General features: G+C 41.7%; 1 protein-coding gene across 17 annotated transcripts in view; it reads right to left on the bottom strand.

Annotated features, from left to right (window-relative positions):
- Positions 1-27307, bottom strand: part of CHID1 (chitinase domain containing 1) — a 192734-nt gene that overhangs the window by 156815 nt on the left and 8612 nt on the right. For 3 of the 17 annotated variants that reach the window (XM_053246501.1, XM_053247218.1, XM_053247294.1), the window contains exons 1-7: positions 22223-22373; positions 14708-14854; positions 11036-11197; positions 10749-10881; positions 3112-3156; positions 1589-1695; positions 793-854 (exon numbers count right to left, since the gene is read on the bottom strand). In XM_053246501.1, coding sequence (XP_053102476.1) covers positions 793-854; positions 1589-1695; positions 3112-3156; positions 10749-10881; positions 11036-11197; positions 14708-14854; positions 22223-22288 — 722 coding nt within the window. In that variant the 5' untranslated portion in view covers positions 22289-22373. Of the gene's footprint in view, positions 1-792; positions 855-1588; positions 1696-3111; positions 3157-10748; positions 10882-11035; positions 11198-14707; positions 14855-21639; positions 21786-21851; positions 22178-22222; positions 22382-22445; positions 22660-27307 lie in introns of those variants that run through there. The other 14 variants (XR_008306396.1, XM_053247131.1, XM_053246259.1 and 11 more) reach the window with 13 other exon arrangements.

Genomic DNA, 27307 nt, shown 5'->3' with positions numbered 1-27307 from the left:
AGCGAAGAAACACAGAGAAACCACCAACATTTATTTTTCAAGCAGGATGACAGGTCTTTACAGAACAAAAGAAAAGAAAGCAATTCTAATCTTGATAAAGAGCCTAAGTTATAGTTCAGTTTTCCTTGTTGATGCCTCTGTTTTTAATTAAGAACTGTTGGAGCCAAAAACTTGACACACAAGAAAAAGAAGTAGGACAAGATGACAGTAAAACAGAATGCAGGCCCAGAATTCACCCTTCATTTTCCCATACCACCTTCTTGACATCTTGCCTCATTAGCTGATTTCACACAAGTCGCAAAATCAGCAGAAGATATTATTTCTATTACCTTTGACAGTAATCGGCTCACCAAAAAAGGTGGAGAAATTACTATTAGTTCAGACTCCTGCCTTAAAAGAGTTGCTGCCACTGCAGCATGGACTTCTCACATACAGGTCTTGTAACTTTGGAAAATCTAGGCGATGAAGAAAACCATGACTTGGTATCTTTCTAAGTCAGCATCAGCCCAGTTCCTATTCCCATCATGATGCCTAAATTCTCCTGTTACCAGAGCCCACACTTTTATGGTAGTATTTGAAAAGGCCCTCTGTTGTACAAATAAAACCACATTACTTTGTTGACAAGATTCCTGACATATTTTATATATAACATGATCTTACATATGCTTACTCTGAAATAAGCCCCACTGATTCTAGTGAAACTTACTTCCATGTAAGCATGCTTATGATTACAGCCACAGGGGATTCAAATACATACTAAAACATGTAGCATATATAAAATCCTGTACTTACGACTGCTTTTGATTTCCTAGTTGGCTCCAAACTTCAGCCACAAAGCCATCAAAATTTTCATTCTAGAATACATAAATCGGAGCCATTCAGAATAAAAGAAGAGAAATCATAGATGGCAACACACACTTTTGATGATGTCAGGCTTCATCTGCCAAACAGTTTTAGACTGCTTGCAAAAATAAGAACCATACACACTTTCACTTTGGCCTTTACCTCTTAATGCTTCAGCTGTGGTGTTGTCTTTTCTGCATTAGGTATATGTGTTTTGTTTTAAGTTCTGTCACTTTGACATTTACATACCACTTTTCAGGAGAACCTCCCAAAGCAGTTTACACTTTATCATCAGTTTTACTTGTACAGCATCCTATACACTTGTAAAAGTGTTAAAAATGTTAATAAATGAAAATGTAAAGAAAATGATATATCCAACTATGCTGCCCACATATGCAACACATTGTATTATTTCATGTTGTGTTACTGTATCTAAAATGTACACAATGATCCTTTATGTATATGCAATAAAAAAATGGTTGCATTCGAAGAGTGTCAGAATTCAGACCAACTCATCTTTTTATACAGACTAGGAACTGGTCCTATTGGGCAGTAAGAATTCATTTACAGTTTTACTTCAACACCTGGAAGTGAAGTTTCATTTATTCACTTTTGGATGCAAAACATTAAATGGGGTTACATTCTTATCCCTAACAAGTCTACAATAATATACATAGAGATTTTTAATATGTCACACACACAGTTGGTATTGCCCTAGTAGTTTACTTGTTGTAGATTATCTTACCTTGGCTACTTGAACCATGTTATTAGAAAGCTCTTCTATCTCATCCTCACTGCCAAATACACTCTGAAAGTCATGGTAAGCCCAGTCTTCAAACAAAATCCGAGGAACTAAAGATTTGTTTTAAAAAAGACATGCAAAACCACAGAAATGGCCATTAATTCTCTAAACCATTACAAGACTGCTGTTCTATGAAGTTAAGATTTATTACTAGGATTCATAATACTTTTATGAAGAGGTTCTCTAGACAGCTATATTCTATGTCTTTCATAGCCATCTAGAACAGCTTTTCCAATGTTTATGAAAAACTGTCAATATATTTCAAGTCTAAATATATTATCTTCTTCATAAGTATAGCAGAATTATAGCTAATATTCTCCTGAGGCCCACATGTGCAGTCCTAAATCACGCCATTCTTTCCTCTCAAAGAGAGCAGGGAGAAAAGTCAAGTAGTTCGACCTTTTGCATATGCAAGCATCTACACGGAACAATCACATCATAAGCTAGTGGAAGGAGGCAGGCTTCTTCATTTCAGTAAGATCCAGGAACAGGATCTTGAGCTCAAATAATCAACTGAACCAGGCTTTACAGGATTGGAGTCAACAAAGTAGTTTTACACAGAGAGAACAACTGCAAACGCCCATCACCAGTTTAACCTTCACTTGAATAAAAAGTGTTATTTATTAATTCTTCATTAATTATGTGTTGGGGTCAAACATACCCAAAGTAAGTCATTAAGTAAAATAATTTGAGGGCTAGATCAAGCACAACACTAGCTGGAAAGAAAAAGACAGCAACTGTTCACTAAGTATAGCCGTTTAGCAGTACAGGAACAGAGCAGCACCAAGAATAACAGGGTCAATAGTAGTGATATTTTTGTACATACATATGAAAGGCTAGTCAATTTCAGCTTCCCATTCAATACAATAGTAGTTTAAAGTGATTCAAAAATTATCAGAATATTCATTGTAATTTACAAAAAGTTACAAGTGAGGTGCAGTAGGAGGGAACATGAAACATTACAGGGCAACTGACTTTATTAAATTTGAAGAATACCTGAGTATGTTGTTAATGAGTTTTATCCATTTTACCCCACTTCCCCAAGTCAATTTGTCCCCAGGTGACTGTTTTGAGATTCAACTAGCTAGATCATTACTTACATTTTTAAAATATAGCAGTGATAGATACTTAGGTATTATAAAAAAATGAGCAGGGCACGTGAACCTCAGAATTTTGCCAGATGAAACAGGAATTAATATAACTATGACAACTGGATATACCATCAAAACACTAGCTCAAGAGTTAGTCCATTAATGTTTTAAAAGTCATTGGGATTATGGTATTGCATTATATGCATTTTTAATTATTGTAGAAGCCATCCTGAGTTGTGGAAAGGTGGCTAAGAAAAGTTTAAAATATATAAATTGTAAGTGCAAATGCAGTTACATGCTTACATAGATGGTTGCAATTAAACACCTTTGCTAAAATCTAGAACTCAAAATATGAAAGATTAACTCCCAGGTCACCTATTTTGATGTTTTTGGCATTCTTCCTGACTTCTTTCATCCAACCTATCAAAAGACAAAGTTTAGAGATTAACTATGAACATTCATAATTTCAGTAACCAGTTCTTTAAATACAGGTACTGTATGTCTTTTAACATCCTTGTACCCTGCACTTGTCAAGGCAATAATGGCTAGATAGATTACTCTGTAAAAATCAGTGGGCTATACTCCATCCCAGATGTATAAATTGCTTTAAAATGAGGTCAAGTCCAGCACATAGCAGCACATACACCCCTAATACAATTTTTTTTTCTTTTTGGACAAGTCAGGAAGGTACATACTAACGTATTGAGGTTTGGAAAGGATCTCAGTGGTATTTGACAATATTTGAAAACACCGAGTTGTGTCATTACTCAATAAAAAATGTATTTTATTAATTAATATGAATATTGCTGGGTTGCCAAGAAAATTCAACCAATGGAAGGCCTGAAATGTTGGGATAATTTGGCTGAGGTATAAAGGCAGCAGGCCTGGTATATTGAGAAGATTGTTTTGGAGAGTCTTTGGTGGCTTTTGCTCTATTTGTTCTTTTCCTTTTTTAGACTGGTAGTTTTTCAGGATGAAAGGAAGCTTATTTGAGAGGTTCTCTCTCTCCACCTTTCCCTTGCTTTTTTCTTTTTAGTCAAACTTTTATTTTTGCTGTAACACTTTTGTAATATCAATAGAGTGCCTCTAACCTCTGAGACTTCTAGAGAAACCTGGAGTACTGCGTACAGCTACACAATTAATCTATGGAATTCTTTGCCATGGGATGTGGTGATGGCCACCAGCTTGGATGGCTTTAAAGGGGGCTTAGACAAATTAATGGAGGACAGGTCTATCAATTGCTACTAGTCTGGTGGTTGTGGCCATCTCCAGGCTCAGAGGCACAATGCCTCTCAATACCAGTTGCAGGGGAGAAACAGCAGGAGAGAGGGCATGCACATAACTCTTGCCTGTGGGCTCTCCAGAGGTATCTGGTGGGCCACTGTGTGAAACAGGATGCTGGACTAGATAGGCCTTGGGCCTGATCCAGCAGGGCTGTTCTTATGTTCTTAATATGTGGTTCAGTGTAAGCAAGTGTAATGTAATGCATATAGTGGCAAAAAAACAACAACCCAGCTTCACATATATACTGATGAGGTTAGAGCTATAAGTGACTGACCAGGAGAGATATCTTGGGGTTGTGGTTGTTGAAAGTGTCGACTCAGTGCACGGCAGCTGTGAAAAAAGCAAACTCCGTGCTAGGGATCATTAGGAAGCAGAATTTTAAAAACCCAATATTATAATGCCTTTTTACAAATCTATGATGTGACCACATTTGGAGTTCTATGTGCAGTTCTGGTCACCGTATCTTAAGGAGAACATTGTAGAAGTGGAGAAGGTGCAGAAGAGGGCAACCAAGATGATATGGGGCCTGAAGCATCTTCTTTATAAGGCAAGGCTGCAGCATGTGGGGCTTCTTAGTTTGGAAAAGAGGCAACTAAGGGGAGACAATAGAGGTTTATACAATTATGCATGGAGTAGAAAGAGTACATAAAGAGAATTTTTTCTCCCTCTCTCACAAGACTAGAACCAGGGGTCATCCCATGAAACTAAAGGCTAGGAAATTTAGGATAGATAAGAGGAAGTACTTTTTCCACAAGGCACATACTTAATCTATGGAATTCTCTGTCACAAGATGTGGTGATGGCCACTGGCTTGAATAGCTTTAAAAGGGACTTCAATCTGTCCTCCATGTCTATCAATGGCTACTAGACTGAGAACTACAGATTACCTCCAGCCTAAGGGGCAAGAAGCCTCTAAATACCAGTTGCAAGGGAGCAACAGCAAAACAGAGGGCATGCCCACAACTCTTGCCTGTGGGCCACTGTGTGAAACAGGTTGCTGGACACTGGATAGGCCTTGGGCCTGATCAAGGCTGTTATGAGTTTGATTTAACTGGATAGTTGTAGGACTCTTATGTTGTACTGAAAATGCTTTTCTATGTTTCTTTTCCATGCATGCATCTAAGTTCCTTTGTTTAATTGCTCCTTATTTTCTCTGTAAGACATTCAATGCCTATTTTAATTCATTTCAATAAAACTAGTGAGTCAGTATTCTGTGAGTTGATGTGTGTGCCTTTCCAGCTTCACATTCTCCCATGTGTTAGAATAAAGATTGGAATCAGGTCATAAGAACATCCCTGCTGGATCAGGCCCAAGGCCCATCTAGTCCAGCATCCTGTTTCTCACAGTGGCCCACCAGATGCTGCTGGAAGCCACAAGCAGGAGTTGAGGGCGTGCCCTCTCTCCTGCCATGTCTCCCCTACAACTGGTTCTCAGAGCAATTCCTGCCTTTTGAGATTGGAGATGGCCCACGGCCCTCCGACTAGTAGCCATTGATGGACCTCTCCTCCATGAAGTTATCCAAACCCCTCTTAAAGCCATCCAGGTTGTTGGCTGTCACTATGTCCTGTGGCAGAGAGTTCCACAAGTGGATCACGCGTTGTGTGAAAAAGTACTTCCGTTTGTTGGTCCTAGACCTGCTGGCAATCAATTTCATGGAGTGACCCCTGGTTTCTAGTGTTATGTGAGAAGGAAAAGAATTTCTCTCTCTCCAAATTCTCCAAACTATGCATGATTTTGTAGACCTCTATCAGGTCTCCCCGCAGTTGCCTTTTTTTCTAAACTAAAAAGCCCCAGGTGTTGTAGTCTTGCCTCATAAGAAAGGTGCTCAAGGCCCCTGATCATCTTGGTTGCCCTCTTCTGCACCTTTTCCAGTTCAACAATATCCTTTTTAAGATGTGGTGACCAGATTTGTATGCAGTACTCCAAGTGTGGTTGCACCATAGTTTTGTACAAGGGCATTATAATATTAGCCGTTTTATTTTCAATCCCCTTTCTTTTCTTTTTCTGCAAATTCAATTTTTTAATTAACTTTTAACAATAATAACCATTAACAATCATAATAAACACAAATGGACTTCCCGCGCACCTCTCTTCGTGAAATAACAACTATAAAGTTTAGCCTTATTATAATATTAATATTTTTCAATCCCCTTTCTAATGATCCCTAGCATGGAATTGGCCTTTTTCACAGCTGCCGCACATTGAGTTGACACTTTCAACGAGCTGTCCACCACGACCCCAAGATCCCTCTCCTGGTCAGTCACCGACAACTCAGATCCCTTCAGCATATACTTGAAGTTGGGGTTCTTCGTCCCAATGTGCATCACTTTACACTTGCTAACATTGAACTGCATTTGCCATTTTGTCACCCACTCCCCCAGTTTGGAGAGATCCTTTTGGAGCTGCTCACAATCCGTTTTGGATTTCACTACCCGGAAGAGTTTGGTATCATCTGCAAATTTGGCCACCTCGCTACTTACCCCTGCTTCTAGATCATTTATGAATAAATTAAAAAGCACCGGTCCCAGTACAGATCCCTGGGGAACCCCACTTCTTACTTCCCTCCATTGTGAAAACTCTCCATTTATACCTACCCTCTGTTTCCTGTCTTTCAACCAGTTAGCAATCCACACATGTACCTGTCCCCTTATCCCATGACTGCTAAGTTTCCTCAGGAGTCGTTGATGAGGAACTTTGTCAAAAGCTTTTTGGAAGTCCAGGTAGACTATGTCAACTGGATCACCTTGATCCACACACTCGCTGACACCCTCAAAGAAGTCCAAAAGTTTGGTGAGGCAAGATTTACCTTTGTGGAAGCCATGCCGGCTCACTCCCAGCAGGGCCTGTTCTTCTAGGTGCTTTACAATTTTATCCTTGAGGATGCTTTCCATCAATTTGCCTGGAACGGACATTAGGCTAACTGGCCTGTAATTTCCCGGATCGCCCCTGGGTCCCTTTTTGAAAATCGGTGTTTCATTTGCTACTCTCCAGTCCTCTGGTACAGAGCCCGATTTCAGGGATAAGTTGAAAAATTTAGCAAGGAGGTCAGCAATTTCACATTTGAGTTCTTTGAGGACTCTTGGATGGATGCCATCCGGCCCTGGTGATTTGTTAGCTTTCAGTTTTTCCAGACAGTTTAGTACATCTTCTCTTGTCACTACTAGCTGATTCAGGTCTCTAGCCTCCATCCCCAAAAAGCCTAGTTCAGGAACAGGTATATGCTCAGTATCCTCTGCCGTGAAGACAGCTGCAAAGAATTCATTTAGCTTCTCTGCAACCTCCATATCCTTCTTAAAAATCCCTTTCACTCCCTCATTGTCTAATGGCCCAACCGCCTCCCTGGCAGGTTTCCTGCTTCTGATGTACTTAAAGAAGTTTTTGTTATTCCCCTTGATACTTTTGGCTAAATGTTCCTCAAACTCTCTCTTTGCCTCCCTTATTGTCACCTTGCAGTTCTTTTGCCAGAGTTTGTGTTACTTTCTGTTCTCTTCATTTGGACAGGCCTTCCAATTTCAGAAGGAAGTCTTCTTCCCTTTTATGGCTTCTTTGACGGTACCCGTGAGCCATGCTGGCATCCTCCTGGACTTAGTGGTATCTTTCCTCCTTTTGGGTATACAATCTAACTGGGCTTCTAGTATTGTGGTTTTGAGTAAACTCCATGCACTCTGGAACAAAATGACTCTCCTGGATTTCCCTTTCAGCTTTCTTTTCCCCATACTCCTCATTTTGGAGAAGTTTCCTCTTCTGAAATTCAAAATGTCCGTGTTAGACATCCTTGGTGATTCTCTCCCCACATGTATGCTGAATGTGATGGCACTGTGGTCACTGTTCCCTAAAGGGTCGATGACACTGACGTCACGCACCAGGTACTGGGTGTCATTCAGAATTAGGTCCATGGTCGCCTTCGCTCTGGTCGGTTCCATGACCAACTGTTCTAGGGCACAGTCATTTAGTGTATCTAGAAATTTGACCTCTTTGTCCTGACCCGACTGTGAATTTGCCCAGTCTATGTGTGGGTAATTGAAGTCACCCATAATTACAGCCCTGCCTCTCCTTGACGCCTCCCTGATTTCCTGCTGCAACTCCCAGTCACTGTTGGCGTTTTTATCCGGAGGGCGATAGCACGTCCCCAGTAGCACGTTCCCTTTCCAGCCTTGTATAGTCACCCACAGGGTTTCTGTGGAAGACTCCAGTCCACCTAGGTTTTCAAGCTTGTAAGATTCTATCCCTTCTTTAACATACAGTGCTACTCCACCTCCAATGCACCCCTCCCTGTCCTTTCTGTAGAGTTTATACCCAAAGATAACTGTGTCCCACCGGTTCTCACTGTTCCACCATGTCTCTGTTATGCCCACTATATCTATTTCTGCATTAGCAACCAAGCACCCAGCTCACCCATCTTGGCTCGGAGGCTTCTGGCATTAGCATATAAGCACCTACACTCTGAATCTCTCCCCTGAAGTATGCTATTCTTATGACTCTTTGACCTGCTGGCACAGGCTCCTGTCTGCTCTTTATGCAGTTCTGCACTGTCCCCTTCTGTTTTATCTGAATTCATTGCACCCTTGCACTTTAAGGGATGGCTTTTGCCAAACGGGATACTGCCCAGCTACCGTCGGCTGTTCCCCAGGCGTCATTTTAAAAGCTGCTCTGCAACTTTTTTGATTTTAAGCGCCAGCAGTCTGGTTCGATCTTGGTTCAAGTGCAGCCCATCCCTTTTGTACAGGCCTTGCTTGCCCCAAAATGTGTCCCAGTGCCTAACAAATCTAAACCCCTCCTCCTGGCACCGTCTCATCCACGCATTGAAACCCCTCAGCTCTGCCTGTCTCACTGTACCTGCGCGTGGAACAGGCAGCATTTCTGAGAATGCTACCTTGGGGGTCCTGGACTTCAAAATGCTACTTATCAGCCTAAATTTGGCTTCCAGGACCTCCCGACTACATTTCCCCACATCGTTGGTGCCAACGTGCACCATGACAGCTGTCTCCTCCCCAGCACTGCCTAGGAGCCTGTCTAGACGCTGCGTAATGTCCGCAACCTTCACACCAGGTAGGCAAGTCACCGTGCGGTCAACACGCGGGTCACAAACCCATCTCTCTATACCTCTAATGATCGAATCACCAACTACAAGGAGGCCCCCACCCCCCAGAGGAGTATCCCCCGTGCGAGAGGATATGGGCTCATCATCCACGGAAGGGGTCCCTTCTAAAGGAGCATTTCCCTCTTCCTCAGACTGATGTCCTCCTTGCCCAAGACCTTCATTCTCCCTGACAGCAGAGGAGCTACCAGCCCTGGAGTGGGATGCCTCTATCACATTCCTGAAGGTCTCGTCCACATGCCTCTCTGTCTCTCTGAGCTTCTCCAGATCTGCCACCTTGGTCTCAAGGGAATGGATTTGTTGCCTGAGGGCCAGGAGCTCCTTGCACCGAGCACACACCCATGACTTCTGCCCATGGGGCAAATAGTCATACATGTGGCACTCTGTGCAATACACTGGGAAGTGCCCCTTCCCCTGCTGACTTTCTATCTTCATACTGTCTTGTTGGCTGTTTACAATATTCAGAGATAGTTTATTTTAAGTAGTTTATTATCTGTTTATTAGAAGGATAGGTCTCAGCTGTAATGGTCAGCTATTTAACTGTCCAAACAGCCTTTCCCAAGAATATGAGGGATACGAGGGAGGAATATGTACTTACGTTCTCTTCTCCACCAGGCTCCTTGTGATCCAAACTCCCACACACACTTCCCGCTAAACTCCTATGTCCTGTTTGCTATCCCTGTTCACTATGCTCTGTTCGCTATGCTCTCAGGCTTTAATTTATATGGCCTTAACTTATCAGGTCCAAATAAAGGACCTGATTTTCACTAATACCTTTCAATTTTCAAAACAGTCTTTCCCCTCCATGGAATACTTATAGATGTGTGATATTTTAGGTTACAATAAATGTTTGAAATTTAGTCTCAGCTTTCTTGTGTGAATGTTGACACTCCCAGATATACTAATGAATGGTGACATTCACAAAGTGTATGTCTGAGAGTGGTGAAATACATGTCTATTTTTGGACATTTTTTACATTCATGGATTAGTTAACATTCACATGTTAATATCAACATCTTCACATTATGGACATTCACATGCACAGGCCTACAAAAGCTCAAGTTAAAATAAAATGTATTCCTTTTCAACTTATTATTGAATGAGCTCAACATGGGAGCTGCAATGGGAGTTCAAGTTTAAAAAAATGCTATGTCATTACTAACCAGATTATATTATCTGTTGCTTAGAACACACTGAATTACAGACCAATTTATTTTGCTCCATCAAATTTGCTGTTACTCAAAATTGTATCTCTACTAGCCACAAATAGAAGTATTTTACAGCACAAATCAGAGGCCTGAATCCAAAGAACCACATGACTAGTTTCATGTTCTCAAGGGAGATTCAGAATTGTGTTTCATGAACACCAGAGCTTCCCATAGTCTGTACAGCGTATGTTTTGAAACTCAGAACATTGTAAAAGCAGTTTGCAATACGGGATGGGGATCAGTCAGACAGAAGGAAGAAGCCAAAGATTCCACTGGGCATGCCCAATTCTTTGGACATACCTAAAGCAGCTCTTGAAGCCCAGACAGGATATTTACAAAAAGCACATTAACACTGGCAAGTCAAACTGCAGAAGCACTCGACAGTGATCACCAGACATAGAATATGAAGTACAGAATGAAAACCTTTATCAGCATCATGAAGCCCTGTGATCTGGAATTTCTCCTTGCCCCTTCTCTTCACCTGCAGCCAGACTGGTGAGATAGTCGTAAATTTGTTTCCAAATATTTTAGCAATGTCATAACCATGGTTGTTCCACTAGCAAAAAGACAAAGCAAAGATATTAGAACAAGACACACAACAGATTAAGTTGTTTACGTGCTCGACATTTTCATTAATAAAAAGCTGCAAAGCATACCAGCATTCTTACAGCTGTATGAGTTTAACTTGATTTCTTTCTCTCAGTACTTACAGGTGTAATATAGCCCAGAACATCTCCTAAGAAGTATCGCTCTCTTGCTTTCTTGGCACAGTAGCTTTTGTGTTCGAGTATAATATCTTTAGCTTTTGGATCAGTGACTACAAGATCACGGTCTTGGACCACTTTATCTGAATGATGAGTCTGCAAAGAAAACTGTTTTAGATGTAGCTAATGAATTCTACTACCACAAGATACAATTGTGCACATTAGTTTAGAAGCTTTAAAAAGGATTAGAAAAATGAATGGAAAATAGTTGTTCACAAACAGGTATTAAGCATAGTAACTAAGCAGAACCTCCATCTTCAGAAGCAGTACATCTAAGAATATCAAGCTCTGCTTTCATGTCCTGCTTGTGCACTTCTCAGAAGCATCAGATGAGTCATTACTGGAAGCAGAATGTTGTACTACCTGTACTTTTGGTCCAGATTTTCAAGACTAATGTTCTTGTGTTTTTCTTTGGCAGTTCATCCAATTATTGATTGAATGATTGATTGATTGTTAAATTTATATACCGCCTTTCATTAAAAACAATCACAAGGCGGTTCACAAAGAAAAAATTAAAACTATAAAAATTACACAATTAAAATATTATGCTAAAATATAAAAACAGATCTAATATAAAAATGTAAAATACATACATAAAAATAACCATACAATATACAAAGATAATTACTGAGTTATATCAACTGCATCACTACACTCTGAATATTCCACATAAATGAGATGAATTCCTTCAACTGAATAAAGACTTTGATAGCACTGATTGCAAAAATGATCTGAAGCAACATTACTTTACATACTTCTCCACAAATGAGAAAATTACCTCAAATGGTTATATCCCCATTTGGACAAAATTTACATTTAACATATCCTAGATAACCAACTGTGTCTGAAAGAGCTTTTATACAGGCTACTGAACTCTTGTCCAACACAGTCACAATAATCAAGTACTATACTAGGGTTGGGAAGTAATTGAGCAGTTGTGGCAGTGAGGCACAGGTAAGGCCTATTTGTAATTACATTCTGAAAGTCTGGCAAATGTTTTTAGTTGCTTGTTCTGGAGCTCATTTGTGGCTTGAACAATCTAAGATAAAGGATCTAAAGGTGAAAGTGAATTTCAAAAACACTTCTTACATTACAAGTTTTCCTAAACGTATATCAATTCCAAAAAGGAAGTTGAATGAATCCTGCATATAGCTCATTATGTGTGATAAGTGTGCACTCATTTATTTTGTTTGTTGGTTCGATTTCTAAAAAAATGGCTCAGGCGGTTTACACAGAGAAATAATAAATAAATAAGATGGATCCCTGTCCTCAAAGGGCTCACAATCTAAAAAGAAACATAAGATAGACACCCGCAACATGGGAGGAATACTGTGCTGGGGGTGGAGAGGGCCAGTTACTCTCCCCCTGCTAAATAAAGAGAATCACCACGTTAAAAAGGTGCCTCTTTGCCCAGTTAGCAGGGGTGTTACTGGTATACACAGTGGAAAGCTGCATTTGGTAGCAGCTTCCTGCCTCACATATCTGGAAGTTCCCAGCCTCCACTAGTGGGCAAACCCCCCTCCCCCTGACATATATTGCAAGTCTCCCAGGAACTACAGTTTCACAGGGCTATAGAAGACAAACCTGAGCAGGATGGATTAACTTTAAACAGAGATTATATAAATCATGAACCAGAAAAAATACATTTAAATGAAGTTTTCTATTTTCTTCTAATTCTCTCCCCCCACCCCCCCGGTCTGGCTTTTGGGAGGAGGAATTCTCCCAAGTGCCCTTTCTGCTCTCTCAGTGAATTATAGGCGCGGGCATTGCCTCAGAGTTGAGGAAGGAAGGAAGGAAGTTTATTCACTCCCCGCCTTCACCTATCAGTGGGAGCCAAAAGTCTGAGCCCCTCTCCGGGCAACCGTCAGGCTCACAACCCCATCCCGACGGATCTGCTCATCCTCGGCAGCCTCTGCCTTAAATAAATCCCTGCATCTCGGACACTCCTCCCCGCTTTCAGCCAGCTCTGTCTTCCCTGGCCAGGCACATGGCCTGGACACTCAATCCCTGGCCTCCACAGGGGGCTCATTCCCCAACTCCACCCCCTGCCTTATCATTCCTCCAGCTGCTTGCAGCTGTGGAGCCGCTTTCCTGGCTACTCCCTCTCCACCAATCTGCTGCCTCTTGGGCAATGCCTACCCATCACCCGGCAAATGTGGCATGTCTCTCTGAATCCTCTCTGGCTTCTGAGAGGTAATTGCCGGGACTGTCCTGGCGGCTGGAGCCCCCGGATTCTCTCAGCACTCTACTGACTAGCCGAGCACACCTCCCTGTCTCAAGGAAGAGGGGAGGAAACCCCGACATTTCTGAACAATCATGCATGTAAATTGTTTACTGCAACAAAACCTTTTTTTTTTTTGTTTTAACAGTATGGCCCCTCTTTCCATATGTTTGATGAATGGGATCCTGACTAATGAAATCTCATAGGCAGTGGCTATTCTAAACTCTCAAAATGTGTCATACCTCTTTGCCTGGGTTGGTCACTGAAAGGAGAAAAATGGCCTGGATTTCAGTATGGCCTGATACAGAAGAAATGTTTATCGAGCAAGCCAGCAAAAGCAGTCTTGGGCATTTCAGGGTCTAGGTGTTGCTTTGAAACCAACTCTGCTTTACAAATAGCACTATCTGTCTGTGTTCAGTCTGTATAGTTGTAAAAAGATATTACAAAGCTTCATAAAGCTCCAGTAGTCTCTCTTCCAAAGGAAAAGAAGGCATATGAACTCTACCCTAGATTATCTTTTTGGTTGGGAAAGCAAAGAATCTGAATCAGTACTTATGGAAAGCAGCACAGGAGCAACAAAGGATAGAAGAGCTATATACTTGCTCAAAACTAGGTACAACAATTTGCCACTTGAAATTGTGTGTTCTGAGACATAACACAGGTAAAACAGCCAATGCAAACAGAGTCTAACTATATTTACCTCAATGTAACAAGAAGAGGTTGACACATTCAGCAAGTATGCCACAGTCCATAGGTTATTGGCAATACCCAAACAACACAGGATTAATGGGGATGGTCTGTTGAACTGCGCATTTTCGCAAAAAGCAGTAGCAGCTGCCCAACTCAAGGGCCAAACTAGATGTAACAGGAGAAGCCATATTTGCTTATCCAAGTTTCTGCTACATGTGTTTCATTAATTGCTTTCCCCATTAGATTTTTATCCCACCCTTCTTCCAGCAAACTCAGGGTGGTGTACATGGCCTCCTCACAATTTTATCCTCACAATCATCCTGTAAGGTAGGCTAAGCCGAGAGAGACTGACCTGAATCACTCAAGTTCCGTGGCGGCGGTGGGGGTTGAACCTGGTTCATGTGGGTGAAGGAAGCTCAGTCCTCTCTTGTTCACCTCCCCATGCTCTCACTGCAGACCCTTTTCTCTCTCAGCCCAGCTGCATATTATCACTAGATTTGCACCCACCATCATCTTTGCACATCAACAGGGCAGGCACGTTAAACTACAAACAAGCTGCTCTGGTCTCATCTAGTTTGGCCTCAAGTTGCACTGCAATATTCAACAGGCATCTATCAATAACAAATTGAAAATCAAAATCCCCACAGCATCTGATAAGTCTTTGTTGGTCAAATATAGATGCCAGGAAACCAAATATTTTCTCCTACCTTCTCCTCCAATGTTTTTGAGGCAGCTTTTTTTGTATCTGTTTTTGACAACGTAGCATCAGCCAGCAGAGAAGTAAGTACAAAAACAAAAATTCCAAGGCAGATGCATCTCATGGCAGGTTTAACTATTCCAGTCACCTCTACTTTCTGTGGACAATGAAAATAAAAATAAGTTTGGTTTGTTGGACAACAACCTACTTCTGTTTAATGAAGCTAGTTGTTGCCAAGGCTGTGGATGAATGTGTCAGGGGGAGGCACAGTTCAGTGGCAGAATAAATGGATGTCATGTTCTTTTTCTGACATCTCCAGTTAAAGAATCTCAGGGAACAGGAATGGGTAAGCCCTCTGTCAGGGATCTTGGAAAGCTGCTACCTACCAGAGTAGATAATAATGGATTAGGTGGAAAAATGGTCTAAGGCAGCTTCATATGTTTACAGCTAAACTGCTAGTTGTTTGGGGAAATTATACTTTCCCAACAACAGCAAATGCCTTTCTTTTGCAACTCCTACACTACCTGGGGCATCAGTATCTCCTGCAACCATTTTCCCCAGACAGCTGCCTGCTCCCTACACAATTAAATACTTTAAGACTACCATCTGATGGTCATTTTCCTGTATAAACAATTGTATAAACTTGCCTCTAGACTCAATCATTCAGATGTATTATTAGTGGTGTTTGCAATGCTCACCCTGCTTCCAAAGTATTTACATTTTAATTTATCCAAAACAAATTAGTTCCTGTTAGAATGAATTTAGAGAGGCCATTACACTAGGAATGCCAGGACCATCCTCAACACATACAACAATAGCCTGAAGACCAAGTTTAATCGCTTTTTAGTATATAATATAGCTAATAAATAAAACAAGTTTATTTCTGCCACAAATTATTTTGTCATGTCTCCTGACTGCCAAATTTAACAACTTTAAAATTACCCAGTCCTCCTAGCCACTATCACTAATCATTGAAATATGCAGCTACAAGAGAAGAAAAATGCAAGAAAGTGACAAAACCACTACCTTCCCTTTCAGTCAAAACCAATATAAATGTAGAATACAAGTCTATGAGCATTTTCATACACAACACTAAAATCACTTTGCAAATTCTCTTACACTATTTGAGACCATGCATTAATTCCATCAGTGTGAGATAATGATGATGTTGATGAACCAAGGAGAAAAAAGGAAAAATAAGCCACTGCATGGTCCATATTTGCACAATATAACTGGAAAATCAAACATCACCAAGACCTGGCAATGGCTTAAGAATGGCAACTTGAAGAAAGAAACAGAGGGTTTAATACTGACTGCACAAGAACAGGCTCTAAGAACAAATGCAATAAGAGCAAAAGTCAAAAAATCAAAAACAAACAGCAAGTGCCGCCTTTGTAAAGAAGCAGACAAAACCGTAGACCACCTAATCAGCTGTTGTAAAAAGATCGCACAGACTGACTACAAAGGCATGACAAGGTAGCAGGGATGATACACTGGAACATCTGCAAAAAATACAAGCTACCTGTAGCCAAACATTGGTGGGACCATAAAATTGAAAAAGTGGTAGAAAATGAAGATGCAAAAATATTATGGGACTTCCGACTACAAACAGACAAACATCTGCCACACAATACACCAGATATAACTGTAGTCAAGAAGAAAGAAAAACAAGTTAAAATAATCAACACAGCAGTAACAGGTGATAGCAAAATAGAAGAAAAAGAAATAGAAAAAATCACCAAATACAAAGATCTATAAATTGAAATTGAAAGGCTGTGGCAGAAGATGACCAAAATAATCCCAGTAGTAATTGGCGTCCTAGGTGCAATTCCAAAAGACCTTGAAGAACACCTCAACACCATAGGGGCCACAGAAATCACCATCAGCCAATTACAAAAAGCAACTTTACTGGGAACAGCCTATATTCTGCAATGATATCTATAATAATAACAGCAATAATAGTGATAATAAAATTCAGCCATCCCAGGTCCTTGGGAAGGACTTGATATCTGGATAAAACAAACCAGTCAATAACACCTGTCTAACTGTGTAAACAAACAACAACAACCCCCAGTAAGGCACTACCTTGGCGTGGTTGTGGGGCTTGTGTGCTCTGAGGAAGGTGAGAGCTATGCCAGAGGTCCAACTATACTGGACAGGTCTCACCAGAGGAGCCAGACAAAGAGTGCCTCTCCCATAAACAAGATGGTGAGACGTAACTTTAATAAATCTATACCGGATCGGTCGTCGCCCGGGTCAACAAGGACCGCGCCAGGTGCTGGAGTCCCTGGACATCTGGTGGCAAGTGGGCAACAGTACTCAGGATCTTCAGTTGAGCAACCAGGGCTGGAGACTGCAGGGTTACTGGAAGAAACGTCGCTTAACCGAAAAAAATATACGAAAAATGCCAACAAGGAAATAATGATCTGCTATTACAAGTCTAGTCCAACTAGAAGAGGTTATTTTAAAAGAACATACCAAATTTGGAAAGAGAAGCATCCAGATACAGAAATAACAGAACAAAGGCTAGCAGACCAGAGAAGATACATAATAAGAAATAAAGTATTCACAGAAGTTGAGCTGGAAGAACTGCAAAGAGCAACACAGGATCAAGATATGGAAGAAGAATTCCCACCAACTGAAGAAGCTGCTCAGGCGAAGGTGGAGGAGGTGTTGGAAATCGAGGATGCCACTGTTGCTGAACTGCTTCAAAATCAAAACCAGGCAACAGCCCCTTTGCCTTCACCTCAAAAACCCGAATGCCATTTAACAGAAAAGCAACAAGAACTAAAGCAAATAATAACTGAGCACATGAACCAAACAACCACCAGGGTTTGACTTCCAGCTCTAAAAACAGTTGCTAAGAAACAACTTACTCAGGCATTAAAAGATGTCAATGCTACACTTGCAGAAATAACAACCAATAATTTGCAAGAAACAAACCAACTAATGTACAGTGCAGCAACAACAACAACACAAGAGCTCAGATATAAGATCAGTGGACCTGTCAAAAAAGAAAGCAGTACATCACCTAAATGGAAGATTAGATTAGAAAATAAAATCTCCAGGCTTAGATCAGATGCTAGTAAATTGAAAGATATGAAAGACAAGAAGCTGATGAATGAAAACACCAAACAGTATCTGATCCAAAAATACCACCTAGATTCAAGGAAAGTTAGACAAGTCCTGGAAATAATAAAGCAGCAAATAACAGCAGTGTCAAAGAAGCTTAGCAGATATGAAGCCAGAATTACACAACACAGGCAGAATCTCCAATTCCAGTCGAATCAGAGACATTTCTACCAAAGCATAGAAGGAGAAACTGCGAGAAACCTAGAAACACCAAATAAAGAAGAAACAGTGCAATTCTGGGGGAAATTATGGGACAATCCAATAGATTATAATAAAAAAGCAGACTAGATGAGAGATGTCAAAAAATGTAACCAACAAATGCAAGATCTAATAACAACACCAGGATTAATAAGTGAAAGAGCAAAGAAAATTAAAAATTGGACTGCGCCAGGCGACGATGAACTGCACGGCTTTTGGCTTAAACACCTAACAAGCCTTCATAAACAACTATCAAAACAGTTCAATCACATTTTGCAAGGAGGTGATATTGAACAATGGCTAACAACTGGGAAAACTCATCTCATCATGAAAGACCCAGCAAAAGGTGCAGTTCCAAGTAATTATAGACCGATAACCTGTCTGCCAAACATGTTCAAATTATTAACTGGAATAATAGCAGATGAAGTGATGCAACACTTATTAACTAACAAACAGCTTCCAGTTGAACAGAAAGGAAATTGCCCGAACACCAGAGGCACAAAAGACCAGCTGCTGATTGACAAAATGATTTTAGAAAACTGCAAGAGAAGAAACACAAATCTAAGTGTTGCATGGATTGACTACAAGAAAGCCTTCGATTCATTGCCTCACACATGGATACTAAAATGTTTAGAAACAACTGGTGTCAGCAAAAACATTCAGATATTCATTAAGAAAGCAATGAGCATGTGGAGTACACAGTAAACAATCAATGGCGAGACACTTGGACAGGTTAGCATTAGAATTGGCATTTTCCAAGGGGACTCACTATCCCCTCTCTTGTTTGTAATCGCCATGACCCCACTTTCACAAATAATAAACAAAACAGTCCTTGGATACCAAACATCTAAAACATCAAGTAAAATCAAGCATCTGCTGTACATGGACGATCTGAAGTTGTATGGGAAGTCCCAGTCAGAAATCGAATCACTGCTAAACACTGTCCGTATATTCAGTAGCGATATAGCAATGGAGTTTGGACTAGATAAGTGTGCTGCATTAATAATGAACAGAGGAAAAATAACAAAATCAGAAGGAATAGAAGGAAAAATAAGCTCCTGCATTGTCAATATTTGCACAATATAAGTTGAAAATCAGACATCACCAAGACCTGGCAATGGCTCAAGAATGGTTACTTGAAGAAAGAAACAGAGGGTTTAATACTGGCTGCGCAAGAACAGGCACTAAGAACAAATGCGATAAGAGCAAAAGTCGAAAAATCCACAACAAACAGCAAGTGCCGCCTTTGTAAAGTTGAAGAAAATGAAGATGTAAAAATATTATGGGACTTCCGACTACAAACAGACAAACATCTGCCGCACAATACACCAGATATAACTGTAGTCGAGAAGAAAGAAAAACAAGTTAAAATAATCGACATAGCAGTACCAGGGGATAGCAGAATAGAAGAAAAAGAAATAGAAAAAAATCACCAAATACAAAGATCTACAAATTGAAATTGAAAGGCTGTGGCAGAAAAAGACCAAAATAATCCCAGTGGTATTTGGCGCCCTGGGTGCAGTTCCAAAAGACCTTGAAGAGCACCTCAACACCATAGGGGCCACAGAAATCACCATCAGCCAATTACAAAAAGCAGCTTTACTGGGAACAGCCTATATTCTGCAACGATATCTATAACAATTGACAATAAAATTCAGCCATCCCAGGTCCTTGGGAAGGACTTGATGTCTGGATAAAACAAACCAGTCAATAACACCTGTCTGACTGTGTAAACAAGAAATAATAATAATAATTTTTCAATCAGATGAACAGTCCAGACAATACAGATTTTACATTTACACTGCAAATACTCAACAATCAAGGAGAGCTTTTTATTATTATTATTATTATTATTAATAATTTGATTTCTATACAGCCCTTCCAAAAGTGGCTTACATAGAGAAAAAACAAACAAACAAGATGGAACCCTGTCCCCAAAGGGCTCACATTCTAAAAAGAAACATAAGATAGACACCAGCAACAGTCACTGGAGGAATACTGTGCTGGGAGTGGATAGGGCCAGTTACTCTCCCCCTGCTAAATAAAGAGAATCACCACGGTAAAAGGTGTCTCTTTGCCCAGTTAGGAGGGGGCAAAGGGGGCAAATTTAACCATGTGATCTTGCATATCAAGAATGTTGTCTGAGCATTATTCTTTTTAAAAAAATACATAAACTTCCTAGAAGGCACTATGCATTTTGCAAGTACTGAGAGCATCATTACAGCCATTTAAAAACTAACAGATCTATAATGGTGTCAGGCTTCATAAGAGCAGCCCTGCTGGATCAGGCCCAAGACCTATCTAGTCCAGCATCCTGTTTTACACAGTGGCCCACCAGATGCCTCTGGGGAGCCCGCAGGCAAGAGGCATGTGCATGCCCTCTCTCCTGCTGTTACTCCTCTGAAACCCGTATTGAGAGGCATCACGCCTCTGAGGCTGGAGGTGGCCCACAACCACCAGACTAGTAGCCTTTGATAGACTTGTCCTCCATAAATTTCTCTAAGCCCCTTTTAATGCCATCCAAGCTGACATTCCATGGCAAAGAATTCCATAGATTAGTTATGCGCTATGTGAAAAAGTACTTCCTCTTGTCGGTCTTAAATTTCCTGACCTTCAGTTTTATGGGATGACCCCTGGTTCTAGTATTGTGAGAGAGGGAGAAAAATTTATCTCTGTCCACTCTCTCCACAACATGCATAATTTTATACACCTTGATCATGTCTCCCATTAGTCACCTCTTTTCCAAGGTAAAGAGCCCCAGATGCTGTAGCCTAGCCTCATACACAAATGTATATGCCGCAATAAATTATTGTTATTATTATTATTTATTCGATTTCTATACCGCCCTTTCAGAGATGAAATCTGTTCTTCTCTAAGGTTCCACAAGACACAGTTTTTGCTGCAAAAAAACCCTAATACAACCACCTTTCTGGAAGCTATAGTCACTGTTATTATACATGTCATATACTATAATAGTTTACTGTTATTAATAGCCCGACCTAATGGAAGCCTACTCCCTCTAGCTTGCAGATGCTATTCATCTATACACCCAGAAGGCATTTTAAATTGTTGCTAACACACATCACTTCGAAAATAAAATTAAAAAAGCTATTTGCAATGTGAAGTTTACACTCGGTGATACCATCTGTGGGAAAAGGGGATTTAGACTTAGTTGACAGTTAATAACAAACTCAGGAATATACATTTGCATCTGAATACAAAATCCATGAGGATTCTGCAGCAGAGACACTCCTATAGATTTTGCCTGAAAACTCCATATATTTTTACTCTTATCAGTGGTTTTAGCTCATGCCATGAATATTCTGTACTTTAACCACCGTGTCATTGTACTAACAATGATGCCTTTCGTCCAGCCCCCACCCCCGCCCCCTGCCAAGGTTTATTCTAACATGCAGCTGATAATAATTTAGAACATTCTAGAGTAAGGGGATGTTGTGGAAGGGAGTGGGCTGCACCTGCTGCTTGTGCAGCAGGAAACAAGACCAACTTGCCCTATTCTTAGAGGCAGAGTGGGGATTCTCATTTATTTTAGCGACTGTGAATACTGCACTTGGTGGTAGTTTTTGCAGACAAGCTAGCACGGCGCGTGACCTGATGTGGGTGCGAGCGTGAGTAGCCCCGTGGATGGCAGAAGGTGATATCAAATACTAGCGAGGAGCGGGAAAGAGAAGCTGAAGGTTAAACCCGCAACAAGGTGGTGGACACCATCACAAATATCCTAAATCACTCGTCTCCACACAGCTGACTTAACAGTGAGACGCAGCCTCCTGTGGTCGGGGAGAGGAAGAAACAATTGTACCAACCAGACCTACAAAGTACAGCTTCATTTCTCGTTTTTCCTAATACCCCCTTATAGCAGCAGAGCACGAGGCGAGGACCACAAACACCCCGGTCCTGCTTCGTTGGTGACACGCCCGCAGTTCCAAAGCATACATGATGAGGGTGGCTCTGCCCGCTTCTAAGGACCTCCCACCTTGCTAGTCACTCGTGCTGGCGACTGGCTCACGCTCTTGTTTTCTCTTCGCAAACCGGATCTCTCTCAACTCGGAAGTGAAAGCCTCGGGTGAGTGGACTCACGCCTTTTAAAGGAGCCGCATGGGTTTCATCTTTCATCCTTCATCATCCGGAGAAGAGAACTCCCCCCGCCCCGCTTCATCCACAAACCTAAGCGTACCTTCTGTGGTCTACGGGGACTGCCGGGAGGACCAAACCAAGGAAAAGAAACACCTTCTCGATCCATATTTCCTCAGGGCAACCATCCTATGCACATGTACACACTGAAGATTACTTCCGAGTCATCTTGCATAGGATCGGCTGCACAGAATAACAGTGCAAGTCTATGCGCTGTAAACATGCACGGGATTACGTTGTAAAGTTGCAATCCTATGCACACTTACTTGAGAGTAAGTAAGCCCCATTGGCATTTACTTCTGAAGACTGAAGAAAACTTGCATTCGATTGCGCGGTAAATAATAAACTTCCGTTTTTGGAAGGGTTTTTCGGATTGCAACCTGATAGCGTACTGTTGATCCCTCTCTTTGCAGACCCCTACCTGCTATCCTTTTATTTATATATAGTCAGTGATTCTCAAACTTGGGTCCTCAGGTGTTATTGGACTTCAACTCCCATAATCCTCAAGCAAAGGCCACTGAGGCTGGGGATTATGGGAGTTGAAGTCCAATAACACCTGAGGACCCAAGTTTGAGAATCCCTGAATATATATAGGTTTTTCTCTCCTTTACAATCAAGCACATCTTCTGACCAGTAACAGTTACATTTCAACTGAACTTAACCACCACAGGCTCCTCCTCCCTATCTGCATATGGAATCCCCACTGCCCAATCACCATGGTGCTTCTGCTCCATTACCTCCAACTGGTAAAGCATGGTGTGGGTGGGGTTGCCACGTATTCCTTTAGCCTTTTATATATAGATAGAAGATAGATTTTAATCTGGTTTATATGTTTTTTATTTTATTTTTATTGTTTTATTATGTGTTTTTTATTTTATTTTAATATAAACCTCCCTGAGCCACTTTAGGGCGGTATTTAAATTGAATGAATGAATGAGATGTTTATTTTCAACCGCTGGCTTATTATTACCAACAACTGAGTCATCCCAGATATAAGGTGGATTGCACCAACACACCATTTTCTTTTTGTTGTTTTTAAAGTTGTTGTTTGAGGAGAGGTGTTGTTTATTTTTAGAGGAGAAAAGGTAGGTAGAGAGAAAGAGAGAGAAGGAGAAAGATGAACTTAAATGGTTTTTTAAAAAGTAATAAGCCTTGTGTTGAAAGTTGAGGTGATCCCAGGTTTTAATTGTGCTAATGTTTTTATTGTTGTGTTTTTGGATTGTGAACCACCAGGGACGTGCATATGGGGTGGCATAGAAATTAATATATATAATAATAAATAATAAAAAGAAGAAGACAAATGAGTTAAATAATATGACTATTATTAAACCAAGCAGTCAGCCTTAAGACCTTAGACAAGTCCGCCACTTGTAGAGAAAAGCAGGTACCTATGAACCCTCTATCAAGAGTAGATGCCTAACAATACTTGCTAGGAAATGTTGGATCCAAAAGTTAACTTTTGCCCAATTAGGTGCTCAAAACAACCATATCTTAATTATAGCCCTATTCAGGTGTTGCTCTCTTGCATTAACTGACAGTTCTCACTGTGTGCACTATCTCAAGCATCACATTTCCTGCTCATCATAAGGAAGCATGCCGCCACTCTCTTCAGAGGGAACAGGAGAGCCACCACCCTCGGTCCGACAGGAACAGAGACAGAGCGTAGTCCCAAAACATTGCCAAAAGTCTGCACTGGGAATTCCACAGACATCAGGATCAGGGGTGAACTCAACTGTAGTCAGTACAAACAAACAGTCTCGGTTTCAAGGTCAAGGTTGTTCACGGGCAGGGCTGGTCACCACAGACATTGTTTCCAGCACAGATCCAGCTTTCAGGCTGTTCTAAATAAGCTGTGTGCTGAGAGTCCAGCCCCTCTCAGCAGCTAAGCCTTGTCAGGGAGATGCAGCCAGGTCAGACCTGGAACACCTTTTCTTTCTGGCCAGCCTTTCCGACCTGCAGCATTCCTCCCCTTGAGCCTGTACTCTGGCCAAACATTGCTTCTGGGGATCTGGGACAGGTGTCCCTGACTTCAAGCACCTCAGAGGCTTTATCAGGAGGAGGCAGGGAAGGAGGCAGAGGAGCCTGTCAGCTCTGGCTCTGTTAAGTCAACAAGAGTATCAACCTGCTCCCCTTGCTCTGAGGAATCCTCCTCCATGACCCCCATGGGGATCATCATACAAAGTACTAGCACGCAGATGCTCTGCATGGGTTAAACTAGTTAAAATTAAAACTAGATATCATTAAAAGCAGGCTAAAAAGATGGGTCTTTAAGGCTCTCCCAAAGGCCTCCAAGGAAGACAATCTTCTTATATTCACGGGGAGCACATTCCACAACCCAGGGATGACAACAGAGAAGGCCTTACACCAGGGGTCCTCAACCTTGGGTCCTCAGATGTTGTTGGGACTATAACTCCCATCCAGCCCCACTCCTACCTTAAACCTAATCATAAAGATACAGTTGATTGTATCCCAAAGTTTCCTTCCTTCAGAGGAATAAACTTCCTCCAGAAAAAGAAGTAGTGAATTAGGGTGGGGAGAGCAGGGAGCAAGACTGTGGTGGCAGACCCAGCCCCCAGTCTACACATTCAACTGAATGTCAGCAGAGAGTCTGTGCATGCACAACTGTACATGTGAAGGACTCTCTCAAGTTGGGAACCTTGGAAAAGCAGGGTTCTCGATCATGAGCTCATAGGCGACCAGCACGATACACAACGCTATCCATACTCAGAGTATGCAGGTGTGCAGGCCTGAGAGAAACCACGTGCTGGGAGTGGGGGGGAGAATCCCACCTGCCCGCCACCATCATGGGGAGTGGCCTGCTCCCCCCAGCGGTAAAGATTATGGGCAGTATGAGCTGTGGGGCTGTGGTGGGTCAGTGGCAGCGTGGAGAGCAGTGGCGGGGTGAGTAACCCCTCCAAAAAAAGCAAGGGGGCCCTCGCCGATGGAGGCGGCATGGCTTGGGTGGTGGGGCACGTGCATGTGCCACCCCCAGGTAACTTTGTCCCTGGGCCGCAGGGCAGCTTGCTATGTGCCTGCATGGACTCTATGTGCATCGAGGTGTACATGTTCAGATGCCATACAGATATTCAACTGAATGCATGTAAGTTCCATTTCTATATATATTAATTAAACCTGAATATACAGTAAGAACAGGGCTATGATAGTCAAATGCTGAGATTAACATGGAATTCCTGTCTACACATAATGTGCTGCATTAGACATTTAACCAATTCATGCACAGTTAGTCCTTCTTAATTCTGGGAAAGTTTTACTGCTGTAGCTCAGTGACTAAACCACTAAGTGTTACATAGGTCACGTTCTCGCAACCAGAATGGTCGTGGTTAAAGAGGTAACTGCAATCGACGAGCCCCACACACTCCCATGGAGTGTGTCATGAGAACCTGGAATTTCCAAGCAATACCGGTTAAACTACTGCGGTTAACCATTTAATCAGGATCACTAACCAGGATCCCCTTGCACCTCCCCTGAGGGACTATCTGACTACAATGGGTCATTATGTAAAATCTAAAATATCATTGGGGCATGATTTGACTAATTGTCTAGCCAATATGTAAGTGCAGGAGGTAAGATTTTAATTTAGTTTTCATTTATTTTAGGGTTTTTTGTTTTTAATTTTATCTAGCTGGAAATAATTACAATCCTTTCCAAGTTGTCTTTTGGACGCTTTCTCATTCCCAAACTAATTAATGCTAACTCTTCAGTGGTTTTCATTCATTAGTGAAATAACTGGCAGGCAGCAAAAGAAAGAGAGCAGCCCACCATTCCACGTGCTAAAAAGCACTGGTAGATTGTGGTGCCTGTCTGAGATCGATGCCAAACCTGCCTTTGAGAAGATGGGAGAGTAAGAAAGAAAGTCAATAAGCCCCAGACTCATCCAGGATCCACTAGGTATCTTTCTTGCAAAAGTGGTCAGCAGCAACATTTGTGGTTTTATGATGTTTTAATTGTTAATTATTGTTGTTTTATGCTGTTTTATAATTTCTGTTTTAATTGTTAATTGATTTTAATGGTGGTGTTTTAATGTAAACTGCCCTGAGCCTTTTGGAAGGGCGGTATAAAAATCTAATAAATAAATAAATAACCATGTGGGTACAAGGCTCAGTCTTTCTCCTTCAGGGGCAGCAGTCATGGATAAGAGTTTCTTTCTCTCAGGTTAGTAGCATTTGCATGATGGACCATGGGACTGAGAGTCTGGCAGGCAGCATCAACATGAGGTCAAAATGTCCAGTCTCTCTGCTTGAGGTAGGCAGCATCAGTATGAAGTCAGAATGGCCAGTCTCTCTCCTTTAGGTGGGTAGCATCAACAGTCACAATGGCCGGTCTCTATTCTTCAAGCAAGCAGCATTATGTGAGAACACTGTAGGGATGTGCACAGAACCAGTGAAAGGTGGCTTGAGGGTGTAGTGGGGATACCTTTAAGAACTGGGGAGGGTGCTCTTTCCCCTTCCATGTTTCCCCCACCAGCACTGCAGCTTAAAAGGGTCTGGCGGGGTGGCAGCATACCTCCCTGCTGCCCCGTTGCCTCCTTGGACCAGAAGTGACTGGAATTACCCGGCGTGCATGCATGTGCATGTCGTACTCGCTCACACATGCCCGACATGCATGCGAGTGAGAACAGCATGCACATGCATGCACTAGATGTGCGCATGCGTGCCGGGTACTTCCAGTCACTTCTGGTCCAAGGAGGCAAAGGGGCAGCAGGGAGGTATGCTCCCGCCCCATCGGATCTTTTTAAACTGGGGAGCACCCTCCCCAATCCTTAAAGGTATCCCCTCGCCTTCAAACCAGTTCAACTGCTGGTCTTTCGAACCTGTGTGGAAACCCATAAAAGGGCCTCCAAACAGGTTCATTCACATCCCTACACTAGTCCCTCATTCTCTTTGAGGCAGACAGCAGCACTGTGCAGGGCAAAATGTCATTCACACACTGAAGTTGGCAGAAGCAAAAGTGTGTCAGCACTGTCTCTTTCTCACAGAGGTGGGAATATGCTGGAGCTTAAAATCAAAATATGCTGGCACTTAAAATAAAAAAAGGTTGCAGAGCAGCTTTTAAAATGACTCCTGGGGAATAGCCGACAGGAGCTGGACAGTATGGCAAATGCCATCCT

This window comes from Hemicordylus capensis, chromosome 1, assembly GCF_027244095.1.
Source record: "Hemicordylus capensis ecotype Gifberg chromosome 1, rHemCap1.1.pri, whole genome shotgun sequence".
In the NCBI taxonomy this organism is placed as follows: domain Eukaryota; kingdom Metazoa; phylum Chordata; class Lepidosauria; order Squamata; family Cordylidae; genus Hemicordylus; species Hemicordylus capensis.
The sequence above is the reverse complement of the archived record's forward strand: the minus strand, read 5'-3'. Positions and strand labels throughout refer to the sequence as shown.